Source organism: Grammomys surdaster, unplaced genomic scaffold (assembly GCF_004785775.1).
Source record: "Grammomys surdaster isolate TR1022 unplaced genomic scaffold, NIH_TR_1.0 126131, whole genome shotgun sequence".
NCBI classification, from domain to species: domain Eukaryota; kingdom Metazoa; phylum Chordata; class Mammalia; order Rodentia; family Muridae; genus Grammomys; species Grammomys surdaster.
The window spans coordinates 6,215,616-6,237,971 of NW_021620939.1; the positions used below are offsets into that span (position 1 = coordinate 6,215,616).

Consider the following 22,356-nt stretch of genomic DNA (forward strand, 5'->3'; position numbering starts at 1 on the left):
GGGGCTGGAGTGCTGGGAAGCCTGGGAAAGAGATAGAGATTCCAATAGTAACTCTCCTTTGCTCAAACCTCCCATAGCTTTGTCCATTCCGCTAGTTGGCTGACTCCTAGGTCTGTAAGAAGGAAAGGCTTCCTTACCGGAAGTACCTTAGAAATGCTCTGTAACAGTGGAACCCTAGATTTGGAGCCAGTGCTCCTTCCTAAAGCAGAATGGTGTCTCCTGGGGACTGCAGCCCTCTAGCTGTCACCCTCCCCGACTGCTACCTATAGGACCCTAAGGCCATGTGTTCAAAGTTAGAAAGCGATGCTTCTGCTGGGAAATGGGTGTAAAGGTGAGGGTCCGGGGTGTGAAAGACAGATGGAACCAGCTTCTCAGCACAGATAAGGAGGCCACAGCCTTGCGGCCCTGGCCGCTGACTGCTTGGCCACATGTGGGTGAGGACAGAACAGCTGTGCTGCTCCTAAGCTTGGAGAGAGGTAACGGAGTTTCCTGAGGCATCCCAGAGCTGCAGCCCCTGGACCCATTGTGGAGGGTTTTGCATGCTTGCAAGGACTTGTCCTTTATCTCTAAGCCGTGAGCTTGTGAGATGTGAAGGGCTATTCCCTCACTGGCTCATCTGTTCACTAGAAAGCCCTAGAAAGTAATTATACTCTGGAAGAAGGGTAACTGACCATAGAAAAAGGACCCCCCAAGAAGGGATAGAGAGGCAAAGCTAAGGGGGCATCAGGTTTTCTATAGAGCTAGAATGTGGGACTTGGGGTCTGATTGTCACTTGGGGAAGCTTCAAGTCCTGCCAACATTTCCTATTAAGCTGGAAACTTCCTCACTTGAAAGGTAAAATAACGCCGGGCGGTGGTGGCACACACCTTTAATCCCAGCACTTGGGAGGCAGAGGCAGGCGGATTTCTTAGTTCGAGAGTTCAAGGCTAGCCTGGTCTACAGAGTGAGTTCCAGGACAGCCAGGGCTACACAGAGAAACCCTGTCTCGAAAAAAACAAAAAAACAAAAAAAAAAAAAAGAAAGGTAAAATAAATTCTTTGAGCTGTCACCCCTCTTACATGAGCGTTCTGGGCCAAAGGGCCCTCTAGAGTCAGAATTACCCAGGAAGGAGCTCCAGTAGTAATTTGGGGTACTGGATTTTGTCCCCCAGCACACTCAGCAGCTCCCAAGCTCAGAGCTCTGTTTTCAGTCCTCCGATAGTCCCAAGTCTAGTTAGGGCAGTGGTTCTCAAGCTTTCTCATCCCGCGACCCTTGAGTGCTGAGACACTTTAATACAGTTCCTCATGTTTGGTGACGCCTGCCATAAAAGTTTTTGGTTGCTACTTCATAGCTGGGGTTTTACTACTGTCATAAACTGTAATATGTACCTAATATGTGAGCCCCCTCCAAGGGGTAGTGATCACGGGTTGAGAAGATCTGATCGAGGGTGTCAGGAGTTGGAACTGCCTACTTGGAGGCTTCTTAATGGCCTTTTTTTTTTTTTAAGGATTTGCTTATTTTATTTATTCATTTTTTTAAAGATTTATTTATTATATATGAATACACTGTAACTGTCTTCAGACACACCAGAAGAGGGCATCAGATCTCATTACAGATGGTTGTGAGCCACCATGTGGTTGCTGGGATTTGAACTCAGGACCTCTGGAAGTGCAGTCAGTGCTCTTAACCACTGAGCCATCACTCCATCCCCTTAATGGCCTTTTTGACTGAGAGAGGCGGGACTATCTCTCTTCTTGTGTGAATGTGCCTGTGCGTGCGTGTACGTGTGTGTTTAGGTTAGGCCGTGGCTGGGACATTGCTCACGTACAATGAATGACTAATGGAAAGGAGAAGTCCTTAACAGACTTGCTAGGCCTAGGCCTCTCACCAGGGTAGCATGGGGGCGGGGGGAGAGTTTTCTTTGAAGAGCCTGGAGTTTAGCCTTCCCACCAATAGCTGTGGACAGGAGTACAAACCTTTCAAGTCATGCATGACGATGCACACCTATAATCCTTGCACTTGGGGTATGGAGGCAAGAGGATCAAGAGTTCAAGGACAACCTCAGCTACGTAGTAAGTCCAAGCCCTCAGGTTGGACTACCTGAGACCCTGTTACAAACAGAAACATATCGACCCTCTGTCTTGTCTCCTTCTAGGACGACTGAGTGGGGCTGAGGGGCAAATGCCCATAAAGGCTAGAGGAGACCATGGTAGGAGCTGAGGCTGAGGAAGCAGCCGGTGACTCACAGCCTCCTGACTGCCCACTGGTGTCAGTGCTGTCTCGCACCTGGAAGGCATGCACTGAGTAGACTGACCTGCTTTGATGGGGAACCAGATGTCTGGCCGGCAATTCCCAATATGCTTTCTCTTACCCCTGCTCCATCGGACCTCAGGGGGCCTGGCTTGCGGTGCTTCCTATTTTGAGTTCAGTTGGTAGGAACTGAGGGAAGTTACTGAAGCATCAAAGGAGCTCAGCATGGGCACTGGCAGAGAGATCGGGAGAACCAGTGTTCTCAATGTCAGAGAGACCCTCACCTCTCTCCTCTGCTTCCTTTCAGTTGGCTTAGGTGGCTAGTTGTCAACTGGGCATTTAGGATAGGATCTAACAGAGAAGTAGCTGGTGACCAATATCACAGGATCCAATTAGCTTTGAAGCCAGTGCTCCCTCTCCCATGCTAGGCGTTTCTCCAGGGATGTTGCTGTGCCTTGGAGAATCAGAAGCCCCAAAGGAGTTGGCACCGTCCCTAGGCTGTATGACAGTGCTGGTTACGCATTAATAAGTTTTGCTTATCTGTTTTATTAAATCAAGAACCCTCTTTTCTCAAATCGGGAAATGAATACCCTGAGCAGCTCCAGTCACTCCACCAAATGAGTGGGCACCCTGGTCTCTCTATCTTGTCTTTTCTCTCCACAGGCTCTGTTTCTTATAGGGTCCCTGAAGGGAAGGATCTCCTCACAATCCTCTTGCAGACATGGTTGAAGATGTCTGCATTGTAATCATGAAGCCATGTGTGCCTCGGGCAGCACCCCTCGTCCCGTACTTACACTGGCACTTGGATTGGGGTCTGCTCCCATAGAGGCAAGGAGCAGCCAGCTGTGAGCAGTAGCCAGGGGTGGCTATGGCATTGCCCTCCCTTCTGGGCTGGTGCGGCTGGCTATCTTTCACGCAGAGTTACGTAAGCTTGAGTCAATTGGGGCTCAGAGCAGTTCATTGTGGGCTATTTTTAAGCTGCAACCCATCACAGCAGAGGGGTCACTGCACCAGCGGCTTGCAGGGAAGGTTGTTTAAACATCTGTTATTTAAATTTCTCTGTGCCTTACAGCTCACAAGCCATATCCTCTCGGCACTGTGGCTTCTGCCTTCCATATCCCAGATTACTAGTGGATTATCTTGCCTCACCCTCTCTCTGTTCCCTGAAGCTGGGGTTCTTGTCTCTGGCTGTCCTCCTCTGGGGGTGTGCAGGTGAGACAGGGAGAAGGAGGTGTCTATTCCTTTACGACATGGCCTTGTCTCCATAAGATGGGGGAACCCTGGCCAGGATAAGCAGGGCAGCCAATGATCTGGGCTTTGGAGTCCCTTGGACTCTTCCAGAGAGGAGTGAAGGGGACACAAGTAGAAAATTGAGGCCCCTCTCAATTTCCCATCAGCATCGAGACAGGGTTGGCTCACAAGAACCGTTAGCGTCTTTTCAGAAGCCTTCCTTTGTCTAGGCTCTCCTTTGCTAGATGGAATGGCCTCCCTACACAGCTCTAATACTACAGATCTGCAGCCTCAGAAGCACATAAGCTGATGTACAAGGCCGAGAGACAAAGCTCCAGGGAAATAAGCCTCACTTTCTGATCCACTGTTAAGTATATGACTGTACGCTGGGAGGCCATCGAAAGGCGCCTCTGATCTTAAGTTTTTTGAGATGTCTAGAGCATTCCCAGGGCACAGAGTACTGAAGGCAGGTATACTGGAAGAGGGCAGAAGCAGGGATTTTACAGAGCTAGCTGCCTCCGAAGAATACAAGGGAGCTCAAAATAGGGTCTGAACCAGGCTGACCTAGGAGCCATAGAACTCCTGGGAGAGCATAAGCCTACCTTGATGCCTTTTCTGTCACTTGTCCACATTCCCTAGGGCCTATTGGGTGACAGGGATTCATTCGGCTTGATCCTCAGGGGAGAAAGGTTTCTCCCAGGGTGACTGGGTCTTCTTCCCAAGAGTTAGGAGTCTTCCACACTGCCCATTTGGAAGGTGAGGGGAACGTGAGAGAGAAGGCAAGCTGGGCATTTGTCTTTACAGGGGAGACATCCTGTGGACTCACCTTCAAACCATATTCCTTAGCTCCTCCTTGCCACCTCTTCTACACCCTCCACCCTCTACTCAGGGCCTTCAGCCTGGGGAATGGGCTTAGCCTGGGGGAGGGGATTTCAGGTTACCATGGCAACACATTGGCCCTCCTCACTTCCCAGAATCAGAAATAGAATTGGACGCCCTTCTTCCTGGAGAGACTATTTAAAAAACAAGGGGGGTGGGGGGAGACAACGACGACACAGGGGCACTATCCCCAGGAGCTAAGCAAAAGGGGCCTAGCCTGGAAGCTTCTTCACTCTGCCCCCTCAGCTGGATGAGATAGGAATGGGTTCCAGACAGTCAAGGATTCTAATGACAGACGATGTAACCTGGCCACATAGACTATGATGTGGCTGGCCCATATTCAGTACCATCAAGTTCCTAGGAGGGTGCTGGCTTAGTATCCCCCATAGAGAACAAAACCTTTCCCAAACCTGAGCTACTTGCTAAGCTATCAGGAGGGAAGCAGGTACGAGAGACACACAGTTTTAAGTGTGGGGCTTGGGGATGCAGCTTCCAAAGGAAAGGCCTATTGGCTCTCTCCCTGAAAGGTTCATTACTGCATAGCCTCCGTGTGGCACCCAGTGGTAGCAGCACCTCATGTTCCTACAGTATGGGTCCAGAGTCAGGAAACCTAACTTCCATGACTCAACTGTAGGATTGCTTCATGGGCCATAATTAAACTTTATTACAGTGTAATAAAGACACTGTAGTATGGTTTTGAGACAGGGTTTCTCTATGTAACTGTAGCTGTCCTGGAACTCAACCTGTAGAAAAGGCTGGCCTTGAACTCACAGAGATCTGCCTGCCTCTGCCTCCTGAGTGCTGGAATTAAAAGTGTGTGCCGTCACCACCCAGGCTAGCCACTGTTATAGTTCTAAAGTATGTTTGCTTCATAAGGAGGAAGGGCTTGCTTTCTGGGCCAGACCCTTTAGCTGGCTCTGCTTTCTCTTTCTCTAGGAGGCTTCAGGACAGTTGTTCAGAAAGGAGCCCAGTCTTGGAAAGTCAGGGGTAGGTGAGTGTGTGCTATACCTCACTTCTGAATGAGGTTGAGAATGAGCTCAGTCAAGAAAGTTGAGCAGGGGGCCGGGGGCAGGGTTTCTCCTAGGACATTCCACTTCATTTCCCTGTTCTTCCCAGGTACAGTTCAACTTTGAGATTACATAGATATTAGAGGCTGGTGCCAGCATCTTTGTCATGTAAAACCAAGGAGCTTGCTCAGATCAGAAATTAATGAATAGTGTTTTGCAAGGATGTGTGTGTTTGAGAGAGCCTGCAGACCCATGGGCTCGCCCACCTTCCCCAGCCATAGCACAGTGATGAGCAATTTGGCTCCTTGGCATCCAAGCTGCCTAGTCCCTATGTTAACTGAAGAGGGAGGGTGGTACAAGGGGCCTGGAATGTGGCTGAGTCAGGCTTTGCCCAGCAGCCAATCAAAAAGGTGCAGATGCAGCACGGTGGCAGCCTTAGTCCCTGGTCACATAGCCTCGCACCCCACAGCCAACTGTAAACACTATTTTTAACCTCTGTGAAAACATGTTGCTTCTGAGGAGGACAAGCCTACAGCTGCATTCTCCACAAACCTGTTTCCTGGGTGGAAAGACTGAGGGCCCTGAGGGGATCATAGCCCTGGAAGCCGGAGGAAGGAGGGTTTGACTGCCTAAGGCAGAACTTCCAGAAGTCATCTGGTGTGAATGACCTGTCCCCTAGCTGCAGAGCTGTGCTGACCCTCAGGGTAGCCCTGGGTCTAAGGGGATGATTCAGGTAGATTTGATTCCTCCCTATCCCAGTTTTCCCATTAAAGAAAGTGTGTGGGGAGGAGAGTTACTGATCAAGCCTAAAAGCTTCTCTTTTTTAAAAAAAAACAAAAAACAAAAAAAACAAAACATGTCTACTCATATCAAGGGCTTTGTCTAGCTTGTCTTTGCTATACATACAGTACTGTTCTGAGCACACACACTGTGTGTTCAGTCTCATACTTGCCATGTTCCCATTGTGAAGCTGGCCCTATTCCTACCAGATCCTCACCATTCCCCCATCTTGTAACTGCCAATGGTTAACACTATGGCTACTGCAGCCTAGCCCTGTGCCTAGCAATATGCTGGCATTAGGGCCAGGATGAAACTGACACAATGTGACAAGAGCTAGAACATTCCAACTTGAAGATTCTGAGTAGAGGCTCCACCTCCACCACCCCCATACCCACTCCTCCAAGATACTGGCCCTGGGCTTCAGGGACATGTGGCTCTGGGGAGGGGGCTCTATGAGGCACAAGCAGAGGAAAACCATCTGGAGCAGCAGAGACTGCCAAGGAGCTGCTGTCCCTGGAGCGGAAGCAGGGAACACAGGGGAGGGGAGCCTGGGGCTGAGCCTGGGCCCCTCACCCTCTTCTGTCTCTTAGACTAAAGTAGTAAGAGGCTTTGCTCTAGCAAAGGGCCCAGTGTCAGGGAAACCCTCGGTCTCCACTGACTATTCTTCTCCCTTGACCTTACCTTGACCCCCTCTGGGACACTGCCCTCACTGAGGGGGCTGGCCTGGGGTAGAGTGGTCACTGGTTGATAAAGGAGGGAAAAAGCTGGCCTACAGAAGTCTAACTTTATTGAGACCTCTGGGTTTCTCCCTCCACCTCCTGAAGTCTTAAGGGAAGCCCCCCTCTTCAGGGGGTGGGGCCCCTGTTATCTCATACTTTGTCACTCTCCAGGTCACTGGGGGCAGTGATTGTGTGGGGTCACCATGGCAATGAAGTGGGGGCAGGGCACCTAGGGCATGGAGCAGGACTATGGAAGACACCAAGAAGGTGGGGGGCCCTGATCCATCGGGCCCCCAGGGCCATCCACTGCCTGGCAGCCAGCAGCTAAGGGGTGGTTTCAAAGGGTCCCAGGGACCATGGATGAACCCCAGATCCCTCTACTCAAAGCAAGGGCTGTCACTATCCACTGGGGCCATCGCTGATATGGCCTGCAGCTCAACCTCCCAGGCTCCCGCCACTCAGCCCACGCTCCAACTACTCCATAATTCTCCTCAGGTCAGCTCCCAGTGTGACTATGCACGGGCCTCCCAGGACACCCCGAGATTCTCTTCTAACCCATTCCCAAACCCCACTGTGGGAACCCAAGAGCATCTCCTCATGGATGATGGGACTCAGACTCTGCCAATGTGCACAGACAACAACAGCATCGATGACAAAGCCCAGTACAGATTCAACCTCTCCCAGATTCAGTTACAGATTGGGAGGGAAAGCAAGGCTCCAGCTAAAGTCCTGGTAGGCTGGGGCAAAGGAACCTGTAACATTGGCCAGATGGCCTCTGGGGGCTCCGGGAAGAGTCGATGGCTACCCTACTTCCTCTCAGGAGAGAGTACTGTAGTTGAAGGTCAAGCGCCTCTTCTGACTATGGCTCAGGCTCCAGTCCAAGATCAGAGGCAAGACAAGGGTCCATGTCTGGCTCAGTCTCCTACCCTAAACAAGACGACTTCTTCGCCGTCATTGCCTCTTCCAACCTCAATTCCGGCTTCTGTGGCAGCCATCAATGGATTACCAGCACCTGCTGCAGTTAAACCTTACACCTATAGTCGCAGCTACCTGACTAATACCACTGCAGCCACTAAAGACCCGCCTCTTGATCTCAAGAACGGGGGCAACCAATTGTCTGTTCTCTCAGATCCTTCCAAAAAGGACAAAGTATATTTTTTCCTTAAGGAGACTCCTCCCACTCCAATACCTAGTCCAGCAGAATTTCCACCCAAAAGCCAGGACCAAGAAATTGCCAAGATGCAGGTGCCAATCAAGCAATCTGAGGACCCTGCAAAGAACTGTCTAGTCCATGCCTCCAGGCTAGATACCTTACCACCAGCCTCAGAGCCTCTAGACACTTTCAAGACACAGGAGAATAGCCACAAGGTTTGCGGCTCTCAGCCAGACAAGCAGCCCCCCAATGCCTGTAACAACAACAACTGCTCTAATGTGCCACTGCCAGCCCTTCAACAAGGAGTCTACAACAAGCAGTCCCTACCCCAGACTCCCAGAGGAGTCATACAGAGTCCCATTTCTAGTGCCCCGACCTGCCAGCTCCAGGATGCCGTAGAAGACCATGTGCTGGTGTTTGATATGGCCACAGGCAACACCAGGATGGGATTGCTGTGCCATGATCCCATGGGCTCACGAGCAGTGCTTGTAGGTCTCACACCCAGCCACCCATCAACTCATGAAAATGCTCTGTCTGCTTGGTCGTTACCCAGGCCAATTCTCTCCCCTAACAGTGATCACCCCAGCCTCTGGTCTACCACAGCTGTGCTGTCTAGCCCTGTACCCTCCAGCCTCTCATCTGGAAGTTACCGAGAGGTAGCTCTGGTTCCCAAGGAGGCCAGACACAACCTAGAGCCAAGGAATTCCCCCGGCACCGAAAGCCCTATCAGGATGCTTGCCAGACCCATTGTACCGGGAACACCCATCCAATATAGTGAAAAAATACCAACCCAAGTTCCTGATCCTAGCTGGCCCAAATCTGATGCTGAAAAGACAGACGCTGACCACACCATCTGGAAGCTGGACAGTCCCACGCTCCAGCCTAGGAAATTGCAGTGGATAAAGCCAGATCCTGTTTCAACAGCTGATATCCAGGTAGTGTCCAGATCTCCACTCCAGGAGAAAGCAGGCAGCAATAACCAGCAAGCAGTTCACCCTAGTGGCCCTCAGGCTGAAGGTACTGGACAAGTCTTCCTCACTGGTCAGAGTTTCCTCAATGGGCAGAACCTCCTCGCTAGACAGCCACCTGTAGCTGAGCAAGGCTCCTTATCTGGTCAGCTCCCCTCCACCAAGCAGCCCCCGCTTACCTGTACACCTCATCCCAATGAACAGACCCCTCTTCCCAGACAACTTTCCCTCTCTAGACATGTACCCATCACAATGAAGCCCACCACTACCAAAGAGCTCCCCTTCACCTCTGGGGAGTGCGTCCAGACCCCTACTCAAGAGAGTGAACCCTTATGTAATTCTACACACATTGGAATACTTCGAGTACCCCTGGCTCCTGAGGAGGCCTGTATTTATGTGAACAGAGATAAAGTTGGAAATAATAGGGCTCAAAGACCCATTGTACACCAGCCCCAATCCTGGCAACCTAGCGATCCCCACAGGGGCCAGCAGGAACAACTTTCTCTGATCACGTTTACTGGTTGTAAGGATTTGCCCATATCGATGGTGGGCACTGAGTCCACGAATGGACATCAGTTCAAGATGACCACTGAGGACATTACACGTGCATCAGTGGTTGCTCACCTGGGTCTTCTCCGTGGGAACTGCTATGAGTTAGTATCTACTATGGATACACTACCGGTGCAGTCAGCAGTGCTTTGTAACCGCTCCTCCAGCCCCTACCAGAAAATGGCGGCCATCGTGATTGATACTGGCACAGGATTTACTAAATGTGGACTGGCTCAAGAGAACCATGTCCTCAGTGTGGTACCCTCGCAAGTCCAGATGCTGCAACACCCACCCCAGGGCCAGCCCCAATATGTGGTACCCGAACACCAAGAGGGCTCCTACTCAGTACTGAACCGAGGAGTAGTCTCTGACTGGGATGCTCTAGAGGTGCTGTGGCAACACCTGTTCTACTGCAAACTGAGAGTGCAGCCTGAGGAGATGGCCGTGCTTGTGGCTGACTCCCCCATCTCACCACGTACCAACAGAGAGAAGGTGGCCGAAATACTCTTTGAGCGTTTCCACGTGCCAGCTATGCAGACAGTTCATCAGGCTCTATTAACGCTCTATGCTTATGGGCGTACCACTGGGCTGGTTGTGGGAAGCGGCCATGGGACCTCCTATGTGGCACCCATCATCACTGGGGACCTGGCTCCACTTGACACCTACCGGCTGGATGTGGCTGGTGCTGACCTCACTGATTACCTGGCTCAGCTTCTCATGTCAGGTTGCCACTCGCCACCCAAGGGAGGGATTGTCAGACAGATTAAAGAGGCCTGCTGTTATGTGGCTATGGATACAGCAACTGAGATGGCCCGAAACCAGTCCCAGGTTCAGGTGGACTTTGTGCTCCCAGATAAGCATGTTATCACACTGGGCTCTGAGCGCTTCTGCTGCCCCGAGGCTCTCTTTCAACCCAATCTGCTAGGTCTCAACCAGCTAGGCCTTCCACAGCTGGCCCTGCTAAGCATCAGCCGGCTGGAAGTCAAGCAGCAGGAGCAGTTGCTGGCCAATGTGGTGCTGGAAGGTGGCAGCACCCTGATAAATGGTTTCCCTGAGCGTCTGAGACAGGAGCTGGGTCCTGGTGCCACTGTGTTGGGCTCTCCCCACCGTGCAGTTGCTGCCTGGCTTGGGGGTTCCATTATGGCATGCCGGGACTCCTTCCAAAGCCTGTGGCTCAGTCGCAGGGAATATGAAGAGGAAGGCCCATGGGCTATCTACAAATATCAGCTGTGAGCACATAAACTTCTGGTTCTGCTTGCTTTAAGTACTGTTGCATGGTTTAGGTGGAGGGTGGTATGGAAAATGTAAGACTCCAGACACGGGTCAATGAGGGGGATCCTGGTTCTCCCAAGGCATACCTAACCTCAACACTCAAGAACCTCATAGGCCCTGGCAATTTGCCTTTTCCAGAGACCCCCAGAACCCCTTGGTTGTCATTGTCTCCAATCTGGTTTGACCTTTACTGCACCCCAAGGGCAACCACAAAAAATGGCTGCTGTGGGGTTTTGCCCTGTTGCCCTGACGACAAGTGCAATTACCCTTGATTGCCAGCTTGTTGCCATGGTAATTTCAAACATAATGTAATAACCCACACAGCCTAGAGTGAGTCACGAGGTGGGGGGGTAGGGAGGGGCAGCCCCTTCCCCTAGCACCAGAGGGAAGGATTGCTTCCGGCTTCCTTCGTGGGCCTTCTTCTGGGGGCTGAGGTCAGCAATATGGATAGTAGCTTAGCAATTCCAAAGATGTCTGGGGATATGGGGCATTGCTCCCAAGTGAGGGTCCCTGTCAGAGCCTATGCTTCTTGAGGAAGCACCTAGTAAATAACATATGGACCTCTTAGACTCTAAACCCTGGAGGATGCTTTAGCTGGGTTATCAGGGGGCTTCAAAATAAGAGTGCATGGGAGTACTGCCTTTGGTACCAGGGTAGGAAGTAGAACAGTTAAATAGATCCCAGATGGAAAGCACACTAGAGCTGGGCTATTGAGGCTCCAGCCTACTCTGTAGGCTCTGTGGATGTTGAAGTTCACATCTTATCCTGCCTCTTATTTTGGCTCTCTGACCTTCTACCTTTGGTGGAAGCTAGAACTGTAAACTCTGGGTTCCCTTCTTCCTAGACCCTGTTAGCTCCTGAATGCTTGGTGGCCAGAGTTCTCCTTAGGAGGACTCTTGCAGAGGCCATCAATAATGTCAAGACTTCGTTTTTTGTTTTTGTTTTTAAATCCCTGTGTCTAAAGGATAGCTAGAAGCCATGTCCCTTCACCCAGTCTGGCTTTGAATAGAGAAAATGAGAATAAAGCTTGGGTTGATTCAGTGTATGGCCTGGAAAAACTAAAAAGATAAAGTTAGGCTGGTCTGGCTGGGCAGTGGTGGCACAAGCCTTTAATCTCAGCATTTAGGAGGCAGAGGCAGCTGGATCTCTGTGAGTTCAAGGCCAGCCTGGTCTACAGAGTAAGAGTTCCAGGACAGCCAGGGCTACACAGAGAAACCCTTTCTGAAAACAACCCAATCCCACCAAATATTACCATACCCTTCCTCTCTCTCTCTCTCTCTCTCTCTCTCTCTCTCTCTCTCTCTCTCTCTGTCTCTCTCTCTCTCTCTCTGTGTGTGTGTGTGTGTGTGTGTGTGTGTGTGTCTGTGTCTGTGTCTGTGTCTGTGTCTGTGTCTTTGTTTGCATGTATAAAAAAGCCAGAGGCCAACCTTGTGTTGTTTGTTCCTCAGGCACTAGTTGTTTTTCAAACAGAATTCCTCACTGGTCTGGAATTCACTTCTTAGGCTAACGGAGAGTCAGCAAACCCCACATATCCACCTGACCATTACAAACACTCATCATCATGCCTGTTTTTTGTTTGTTTTTTCAAGACAGGGTTTCTCTATGTAGCCTTGGTTGTCCTAGAACTCACTCTGTCAACCAGGCTGGCCTTGAACTTACAGTGATCCATCTGCCTCTGCCTCCTGAGTGCTGGGATTAAAGGCATGCACCACTACTGCCTGTTTTTTTGTTTTTTTGTTTTGTTTTTGTTTGGGGGGGGTGTTTTTGTCTTTTAAAAAAACAAAAACATTGGTTCTGTGGATGAAATTCGGGTCCCCATGCTTACATAGCAAGGTCTTATTATTCTTTGCCTAGAGGGCAGCTGGAGGCTGCTTGAAGCCAAAACCTTGGAGCTGGTCCTATCTTGTCTGTGTCTCCCTGGAAAGCTGAGGGGTAAGCTGTGCCTTTAGGACCCCCTCCACAAGTGACAAAAACTCGTCTATCTTCATACACATCTGAAAGCAAGGGGATGCCCTGAAGTGGAGCTTGGAAATTGTTGATACTATAAACTCATCCTAGGCCTGGTATACCCTGATCGTGATCCAGACCTTTCTCTGTCCTGCTCTTCCAGCCTTACTCAGCCTCCAGCCAATCTCAAGCTTTGTGTCAGACAGGAAGGGAGGGGAACCACAGCTCTAGGGACCAGTTGCTGCTTCCATGCACATATGCCAGCAAACACGCCTGGGTGCACACAGAGCACAGACACACGTGCCCCTGGGCATCGCTGCATACACTGTGCTGTTCCCATCTCCCTTGGAATAAGCTAGCACACACATTCACGTGTATGCATATACCCTGCCACGTGCTGTCTCCCACGTGCACACGGTGTGCACAGGACCAAGAAGAAGTGGAGGACTGCCAGCAGCAAGCAAAGCTCTAGGGAACCACTCCTTCCACTAATTCTAAAGCCATAATCCAGCTTCTTGGCCCCATTCTTGGATAGATTATGATCCTCAAGAAAGATAGAAAAGGTGTATGAGGTATGTCAGTTCTGCAAGCCACGTCATGGCTACACCACAAACTCAGAGGCCCATTGTTTCAGGAATAATAGAAAAGATTGAGTGCAAGGATTTTCTTTCATTCTGCAAACGTTAGTTGAGCATTGTGAGATTAGACATAGGCTCTGTCAAGCTTGCCAAAAGGTTCCTACCTGGTACTGGGATGGGTGTTAATGGCCAAGACACTTCATACACAGGGACCCAGATACAATGATGATATGGCCTAGAGGAACTGACCAGAGGCAGGAAAAGATGAGAAGAACTCAGCAACCCCTCTGGAAGAGGTTATCCAGAAACCCTGAGGCAATTTCTCTGACAATCTTCTGGCTCCAGCCCCAACACTTGGTGGGTCCCATCTGTCCTCAGGTATGCATAGTGATACAAGTAGGCTTGCTCAACCTGTGACCCTGTTCTCAGGATGGCTGAGCCATGCAGATCACTAGAAGGGTAAGACGGGTTGGAGCCCAGGTCCAGACAATGGAAAACCTAAATGTGGCCTTTATTTATTGTCTCAGGATAGTCCTCAGGACACGAGGGCAGTGGGATGGGCCTTTGTCCACCTGCCTCCTTGGCAAAGGACAGAAATGTGGTCAAAGACTTCATTCAAAATTCCTAGCAGCTCCATGAGCCCATAACGTAGCCCAGTTCACCTGGGTCATGTTGCTTAGGATGTACTTAAGGATTATTACACAGAGAAGAAAGCAGACCCCATGTTACATCATACGTGACTTTTATAGTTTGGGAGATTCAGAACCATACAGACGGGGTTGACTGAGCCAGTCACACAATTGGTAATTTAGTTGGGAAAGAGTTTGGCCTCGCAGGAGTTGGAGGTAGGATGGTCTGAGGGCCTCATTGTCTATCTTCGGCATTCCCAAATTGATCACAATTGCACACATACCTATCCCTGTGTGTTTATTCCTGTCTAGGAGGTGCTCCAGGGACTGCCCAGGTGCTTCTAAGTAGGTCCAGCCCTTTGGATCGGGTTTGGGGAACTGGGCAGGACCCTGGTCTCTTGGAAACTACTTCTAGCCAAGAGACTCCTGTGCAGCTCCAGGACTCAGGTTTTTCTCCAAGTCTCCACTCCTTACTCCTTACTTTGGGATTAGGAAGGGCCCCTTCGCCTCCTGTTGCTAGGTTTTGAGTCTGATGGCCTAAGGGAGCCTAGCAGGTGTTTGCCACCAACCTGCATGCGTCCTCCCTCAAGTGGGATTCCAGTCTCCGGGTCTGCCAGGATGGGGGCGGGCCGGGCAAGGAGGCCCCGCCCCCAGCCCGCCCCCGGCCCGGGGTGCGAATCCGCTGCCAGAGAGCGACTGGCGATGCTGGAGGTTCTGGAGTCGAAGCGGCTGCAGCTGGCGCCGCGTCTGCCCCGCGTGCCCGGAGCGGATTCTGCTGGCCGCCCCCGGAGCCCTGCTGAGCGGGTTATCGCTTCCTGCCTGTGACCGACCAGCGTTGCAGGTGCGGAGCAGGGAGGGCTGGGCCGGTGGAGAGGGCTCCTCCTGGATGCACGTTGGGGGGCCTTGGGAGATTGTTTCCCTGGTTAAAGAATCTCCGCGCAGGGTGCGCGCGATCGCCGCGAGGACTCTGGGGGTCCCAAGCAGGGGCACAGCGCACGGTTTCTGCAGATGTGAGGTGGGGTGGCGTGCGGGGTTGGGCTAAAGTTCCCCATTACCTCTGACAGCTTGGGAGGGTCCCAGAGAAAGCCTCTGCAGCTCCTAATTGTAAAAAACATAAACCCTCGAAGATTCGTGGTGCCCTTTATAGGGGTAAAGGGCCAAGGACCGAGAGGTCCATTCTCACTCCCGGAGCAGTCTTCAGCCCCCCCCTCAACTGCCCCTGGGGGCCCCCTCCCTCCGGTTTGGCAGTCACTAATTTCCATGACAACGGAGAGTTCTTTATGGGCGACAATCCGGAGGGGGCTGGGCGGGGCTGCTGCGGGGCTGGGGGAGGAGGTTCTAAACCCGAGTGGACTATTGGCCCCTAAGCTAAGTTCAGGCTTCCGAGCTTTCTGAGGGTCTTTTGTCGTGTTGGGGGGAGGGCTGTGCACTGACACACGTGCGAGGTGGGGGTGCGGGGCGCACATGTTTCTGCTGGGAGGTGCGGGGCTTGGTGCTCACACGTGTGCCTCCCGCATGTGTGTTGCTGTGCCAGCGGGGGCGAGCCAGCAGCACTGGGGAAGGGGGTCAGAGTGGTATCATGGTGAAGAGCAGGGACTCTGCCTGGAGTAGCAGGGGACAATTAAAGCATTAGCCTCTGTCGTTTTTCAGCTTGTATTGCTTGACAGGAGACCCTGGGCTCTTGAGCCCCAGCCACATGAAAGGCTGCCAACTGCTCCCCGACCCCAAATCTGCTGTAGCATGTTCCTTCCTAGAGAATAGGCCCCCCTTTTCCTCACCAAAAGCTTCTACCTGGTCTATACGACTCTAGTAGATCTTTTGCACACCAGCCTCAAAACACAGGCTCAGGCTTTGGTGACCCCAGGACCACCTTTGCAGAAGTAGGCTGGCTTCCCCTCCCCCTCTGAGTTGATTACTGGCAGATTCAGTGACTTCTGAACCTCAGTTTCCTAACTTGGAAATTAGTATCTCCATCCCCTTCAGTGCCAGGATGGGACAGGGGTCTCCCTTTTTTTTCCTCATTTAGTGTGGATCTCCAGGTGCCCTACCCTGGCTTTATAGATATGTACTGCAGGCCTTTCTCTGTGTCTTCATTCCATGGTGGCTACCAATTAGCAGGCTAGTGGCAGTCCTCTGCTCTGAGAGGGAAGATCTCTGTTCCGGGAAACTGAGATCTGGGGGGTTTTGGTGTGTCTTTGTCATCCTGTTTCTGGCTTGCTCATGGTACTGTTTTGGCTGCTGCTTTTGGCCATCCTGAGATCTGTCCATGACTGAGGACCGGATGAAGCTAAGCTGGAAGAAGGGCCCTGGGAACCCAAGGCCTGGAGAGTTCAGCTGATTGAGGTGGAGATTGCTGGGGACCCTGGGTAAGGCTGGGCCAGCCTAGAAGGCTTCCAAAGGGAATTAGGCAGGTTTCTGGGCTTCATTTCTATCCTGCAATGCTCGTCTTTTCAACTTTTGGACCTCTTCGCCTAAGCTGCTATCAGGACAGGGGACTGACTGCCTGGGGGACTGCAACAGCTGGCCTCTTCTCCACCAAGAGGCTCCTAGGAGCTGCTCTGTTTTTTGTTTTTTGTTTTTTGTTTTTTGTTTTTTTTAGTGGGCCTCCTGTGCCACGTACACTGTATGTCTAGGGGGATACTAAAGAGTCTTGAAAGCCAAATACCAAGGGTAGCTCCTGGCCCAGGGGATCCGAGCACCAGGCCTTGGAGGGTTTAGACTGCTGCTGGGTATTCTGAATCTTCTTCAGAATTTTTTTTTTTTTGCCTCCTTCTCTCTTGTGACTATATCCCTTTTACTCTGCTGCCTCTTTTCCGTCTTCCAACGGATTCACTGTGTCTCTGCACCTTTCTTTACTAAAGTCTCTAATACCCCCACCTCCTCTTTCTTTATGGAGACCAGGGTCACAGAACCCCTGGGGAAGGAGCCAGGCCAAAATGTCAGTTTGGGAAGAGGGACCTTTGCTAATACCTACCCTTTACTCCTCCCCTTGTTTTAAAACTTCCATCACCATGGCAACCTTTTACTCCAGTGCCTTCCTCCAACCAAAGGGATGCAGGGCCTCCAGTGGCTTCAAAGATTGGGACCCCAGGTTCCAAGGCCAGTGACAATTGGCTCTTGGCCTTGCCTGCATGTGGAGAGCTGACTATTCTGAAAATAGCAGTGGACTGCATGCTCACTTCTAAAAGACTGTGAGGTTGGGGGTTAGCAGGGGCTCCTTCATACTCCTAACACAGGTAGAAAAGAGTCAGCACCAGGAGCTATGATGGTGGCTCAGCTTGTTGCCCACCCAGGACTGTATGATATCCAGTCTCTTAAGGTAACTGGACAGAAGGCTTGAAGCTTGACTCTATCTCTTGTTACCACAAATACTGGAAGGAGGTCGCTACCTCCCCTAGGCTTGTGGCTGTGAGCTAGACAGGATTTGGGTTGGGGCGTGTCCATTTGCAGTAGAAAAGTCAGTCCTAATTGCTAAGAGAGGAGAAGAGGGGAGGGAAGAGAAGAGGGTGCCTGCGGGCTGGTATTCACAGCTGCCACTAAATTGGGAGGTGTTGCCTACAGTCAGGAGTCAGCGGGAGGCCTCCTGGGCCCTTCTGGCCTCTCTGCAAGCTCTAGAGTCCCGCATGGCAGATGCCAGGGAAACAGTAAACTTCATTTATGGATATGAAAGGTGAGACCTGGGCCGGGCTGACCCTGGTGGAAGAAACCCTGAAATCTGGTCTTTTGGCCTCCCATTTTGATTGGGTTTCCTCTGACTTAGACTTGCCTGAAAATCCAATAGAACTCCAATAAAGGGTCCAATAGGCACACTTTATTACTAGGGCACCAAATAAAGAAAAGCTTCCTCAGGGTTGCCTGAAACCTAAATCACTGAGCCCAGTAGACAAGGTCCAGAAGCAAACAGGAGTGAGTGCTAAACTGAAAAGCTTCCAGAGTTTTCTGGAGTGGAGGGCATTGGTAGCGTCTTGTTCTGCACTGCTCTTGTGCTCCCTTTGGGTAGCCCAGGTATAAGGTTTATTTCCTTTGCAGAGAAGGAAAGGAATTCTATCTCTAGAAAAGCAGCTGCCATGGGGCTCCTGTGCCATACCTGGGCTAATGTGGACATGACCAGATTCTCTGGTGTTGGAAAGAAAACTTTTACTGGGTGTTAAATTTGGGGCCATGAGGATGAGAAATGCCAGTCTCCTTCTCCTTGGCTTCCCACCCTTCTTCAAGCTTTGGGGGTGGTCCTTTTTTTTGCTGAGAGGTACCAAGGGGCTTGGTATATACAATCTACAGCCTCTGTGGGGTAGCAGTGGGTAGTAGATGGTGAAATAAAACAGGAGTAGAGAGGATCAGAGTACTGATTGGAAACATGCTTTCTTTTCTCTTGACCCGAAAGATTTAGGTGTATAAGTGAATTCAATTAGACTGTTGGGGAGGCATAGTAATTGGGTGACATCTGGGTAGCCGAGATAGCGGGGAGTGGTGGCAAAGTAGATCTGTCCCTGTCTCATTATTGAGTCCTGTAGGACATGGCTGTAGGCTGTCAGGACTGTGGGCTTTCCATTGGTAGAGACAGACCCTGACACCAGCTCAGACCCCTTGGCATGAATGTACATGTACAGCCAAAAACTGGCACCAGGATCAGAGACAGGCATACACAAAACCTCCCACCTACACCATACTGGCAGAGGTGAGAGCTGTTGGCCTGGGGAGGGAGGCAGAGCATAGAGAAGGTGTCTCAGAAAAGGCCATTTGCATCTGGCCTTGGAGCATCAGGCTTGTTTAAGACAACTTGTTACATAGACAACCTTATGATTGCAGAATTCGTATTGAAAGAACACGCAGCTCTGGTCCTGATTCTTTGCCTGTGCCGAGGCTGTTTCACAGGGCAGCCCAGGCTCTTACCAATGCCTACACTTCCTGCCATGGAGTAGACATACTTGAGCTGGCGAATCACCTGTTGTCGGACATTTAGGTAGTCGCTGATTCCTTTTTAATGTTATAAATAACTCTGTGGTGACAAATAGAATTCCCACGGGAGGCTTTGGGGGAAGGGTATTAGCATTAGAGGGGACAGCATAACAAAGCCACAGAACTAGGAATGAATGGTCCCTGACCAGTTGTTCTGGGAAACCTGCAAACCAAGGTACCACCCTCTTGCTCAGTGAATGGCCCTCAGATTCTAGCCTGGGAGGGTAACCTTCCCCTACCCCACCCCACCCCTGGGGGAAAAAAATGTCCGTAGCGTACCTGACGACTGATGCAGGCCTCTCCCTCCAGATGTGGAGATGGGTGGCTGGCAGTGGTGGTTGGCTGTGCCTCTGCTCCCAGCTGCAACAATGAGATGCAGGAGGAGGGATTTTGGACTTAGTGGCAAAGACACACAGCCGACATCTTCAAAGCCTCTCTCGTTTGCCTCTGTCGTATTTTGCTAGATGGCTTAAGCTCTGACTCCTTCTCACTGATGAAATGTGTGTATTCCCCAAGCTCAAGCAAGCTGGGTGAAGGAGTTATGGAATTTGATCCCTAATGTTGAGGACACATTTGAGGGGGGCCTCCAGGGAGGGCTGTGATCCTTGGGAATAGTGTAGCTGGCTTCTGCCTTGGAGGAAGTGATTGGCATCCGGACTACCCATAGGGTTTGTCTGGGGCCCCCAGCTCGCAGAGTCCTGTTTGTTAAGGAGGACTGACACTGTAAGCGCCTTCAAAAAGGAAAATATTTAGGTGCTCAAGGCCTAGCCCAGCTCTTTCCACTTCAAGCACTTGCAGAGGCGACAGAGGCAACAGAGGTGACAGAGGCAGAGCAGTTTCAGTGTGGCCTAAGTGTAGAGCTTGCTATAACCACAGGCTGGAACAAAACAGACTTTAGGGAGGCAGACTCTGAGGTTAGATCTGTAGGAAGGTGCAGCCATCTATCTCTGAACAAGGACATTGGGTACCTTTCCCTTTGGATGCAAGGTCCAACCATTCAGCACTACAATTTAGGCTTGATCTGTAAAGGACAGAGTGGAGGCGGGGCTCTGTGCTCCAGGTGTAGGGTTCCTGGCGTCTAAATGAGCCAGCAGTAACTGGACCAAGCTAGCAGTAACTGGACCGAGCAAGCCTCACCTGGCCGCACTCTGGCCGCACTTGAGCGCTAGGCAGGCTTGACTTACTCTTCTGAACTGTCACCCCTGCATGCCTTCTGGCAAAGCCTTCTGCTCCCAGCCCCCATCCTAACGCTGCTTTTTCCCTACAAGAAGGACCGTGTCCCTCTAGGCATACCACATACAACATGTCTGAACTCGATATTTACTAAATCCATCATACTAATGGTAATAAAAATTCTAAGACAGCATCAGAGCGTGGCAGCACATCCCTGTAATACCAGTATTCAGGATAGAGGCAGGGAGACTCAGAGACCAAGGCAAGCCTCAGTTATATAGTGAGTTTGAGGCCAGCTTGAGCTACGTGAGACACTGTTTCAAAAAATAAATAAAAGATAGAAATTTACACTTTCAATTCCTTGCCCTAAAGAGAACTGGTATTTCCTTTAATGCCCTAGAAAAGTACACACACACACACACACACACACACACACACACACACACAAATAAATAATGTTCGGTATTTATTCGTTTTCTTGTGTGCATGTACATGGTGTGTGTGAGCATTCATGCCTGTGCATACTCAGAAACCAGAAGAAAAGCAGCGGTGTTCTCTGCCACTCTCCACTGATTCCTTTGAGAGGAATCTCTCCCTGAACCCGTGGCTTGCATTTTCTTGGTTAAACCAGAAGTTACAAGCCCCAGCAGTTCTCTCTCTGCCCACCCTAGAAGTTAGGGTTTCAGGCATGTGCAGGATATGTGGCTTCTTATATGGGTACTGGGATTCAAACTCTGGTTCTTATAATTGTGCAGCAAGCTCTCTTAAGTGCTGAATCATCTCTCCGTATCCCTGCAAGTCCTTGTTTGTTTGTTTGTTTGTTTGTTTGTTTGTTTGTTTTTGAGACAGGGTTTCTCCGTGTAGCTCTGGCAGTCCTTGAACACTCTCTGTAAACCAGGCTGGCCTTGAACTCAGATATCCACCTGCTTCTGTCTCCCAAATGCTGGAATTAAAGCTGTGCTCAGCCTGCATATGTGGCCCAGCCTGCATGTACATATTTAGTGAGATATAAAGGTAGTGGGGGGGATGGGGGCTGGAGAAATGGCTCTTCCAGAGGACCTGGGTTCAATTCCCAGCACCCATGTGGTAGCTCACAACTGTGAGAAACTCCAAGATCTGACACCCTCACACAGACATGCATGCTGGCAAAACACCAATACACATAAAATAAAAATGATAAAATTTTAAAAAGATATAAAGTACATTCCTTTATAACTACCATTCAGGTTTAGAAATGGGTCTTCTAGAAGCCCCCATGTGTCACCCTGTCTTGTCCGTTAGGAACAATTATGTGAGTCTTTGAACGTTCTTTCTGCTTTTCTGAGCAGTGTTACTTCTGTGCTTGAATCCCCCAGCAGTATGGTGAGTTCTGCCCGTTTTGAGATCTGTATCAAAAGACTCACACTACATGTATTCTTTCCTGTTTCTGTCAACACTGCTTTTCGCAAGATACACTGTTTGGCTGAGTAGAACCATAGCTCTCTCATTTCCTTTGCAGCATAGCATTCTATTATATGACTACGCCACAGTACATCCTGCTGGGGGTAGATATTTGGGCTCGTTCCAGCTTTTAGCAATTATGGATATAGCAATTATGAGCATTCTTACCCAAGTGTCCTGAGGCATAAATGTATGCCTGCCTCTCTCTCTCCCGCCCTCTCTTTGATGGGCTCTCTTTATGTTGCCCGAGTTGGCCTGGAACTCCTGGGGGACACTTGGCTCAAATGCATGCATTTCTATGGAGCAAATATTTAAAGTACATAGGGGTGGGCTTGAGAAATTGTGCAGTGGTTAAAAGCACTGGCTGCACCTTTAGATGGCCTGGGTTCAGTTCCCAGCACCAAAACAACAGCTCATAACTGTACAACTGCAGTTCCAGGGGATCCAACCCCCTCTTCCCACTTCTATAGATACTAGGCACACATAAGGTGCATAGGTATGCATGCAGGCCAAACAGCTATACACATGAAAATAAATGACTGTACCTGGGCATTGGTGACATATGCGTTTAATCCCAGCACCCAGAAGGCAGAGGTAGGCTGATCTCTCTGAGTTTGAGACCAATCTGGTTTATAGAGCTAGTTCCAGGACAGCCAAGTTACACAGTGAAACCCTGCCTCAAAACACCAAACAAACCAACAAACAAATAAATAATCTTAAAAAATAAAAGAAGTACACAGAGTATATTTAGTTGACAAAACTGGCCCTATCCTGTGTCTTCCGTTCAGACAGTCTCCTGTAGCCTGGACTAACCTTTAACTCACCAAGTAGCCAGGCTTCCTTGAAC

The 22,356-nt window shown here is 50.5% G+C and overlaps 2 protein-coding genes across 2 annotated transcripts in view; both read left to right on the forward strand.

Moving 5' to 3' along the window:
* The first annotated feature begins 7,088 nt into the window (after positions 1-7,088).
* Positions 7,089-11,100, forward strand: LOC114612011. Its single transcript, XM_028756862.1, has one exon. It carries the CDS (start codon positions 7,094-7,096, stop codon positions 10,745-10,747), a length of 3,654 nt encoding a protein of 1,217 aa, XP_028612695.1. The 5' UTR covers positions 7,089-7,093; the 3' UTR covers positions 10,748-11,100.
* A 3,555-nt stretch (positions 11,101-14,655) lies between these two features.
* Positions 14,656-22,356, forward strand: part of Camkv (CaM kinase like vesicle associated) — a 14,608-nt gene continuing 6,907 nt past the window's right edge. Inside the window, exon 1 of the mRNA XM_028756816.1 lies at positions 14,656-14,781. The gene's annotated coding sequence lies outside the window, so the exon portion shown is untranslated. The remainder of the gene's footprint in view (positions 14,782-22,356) is intronic.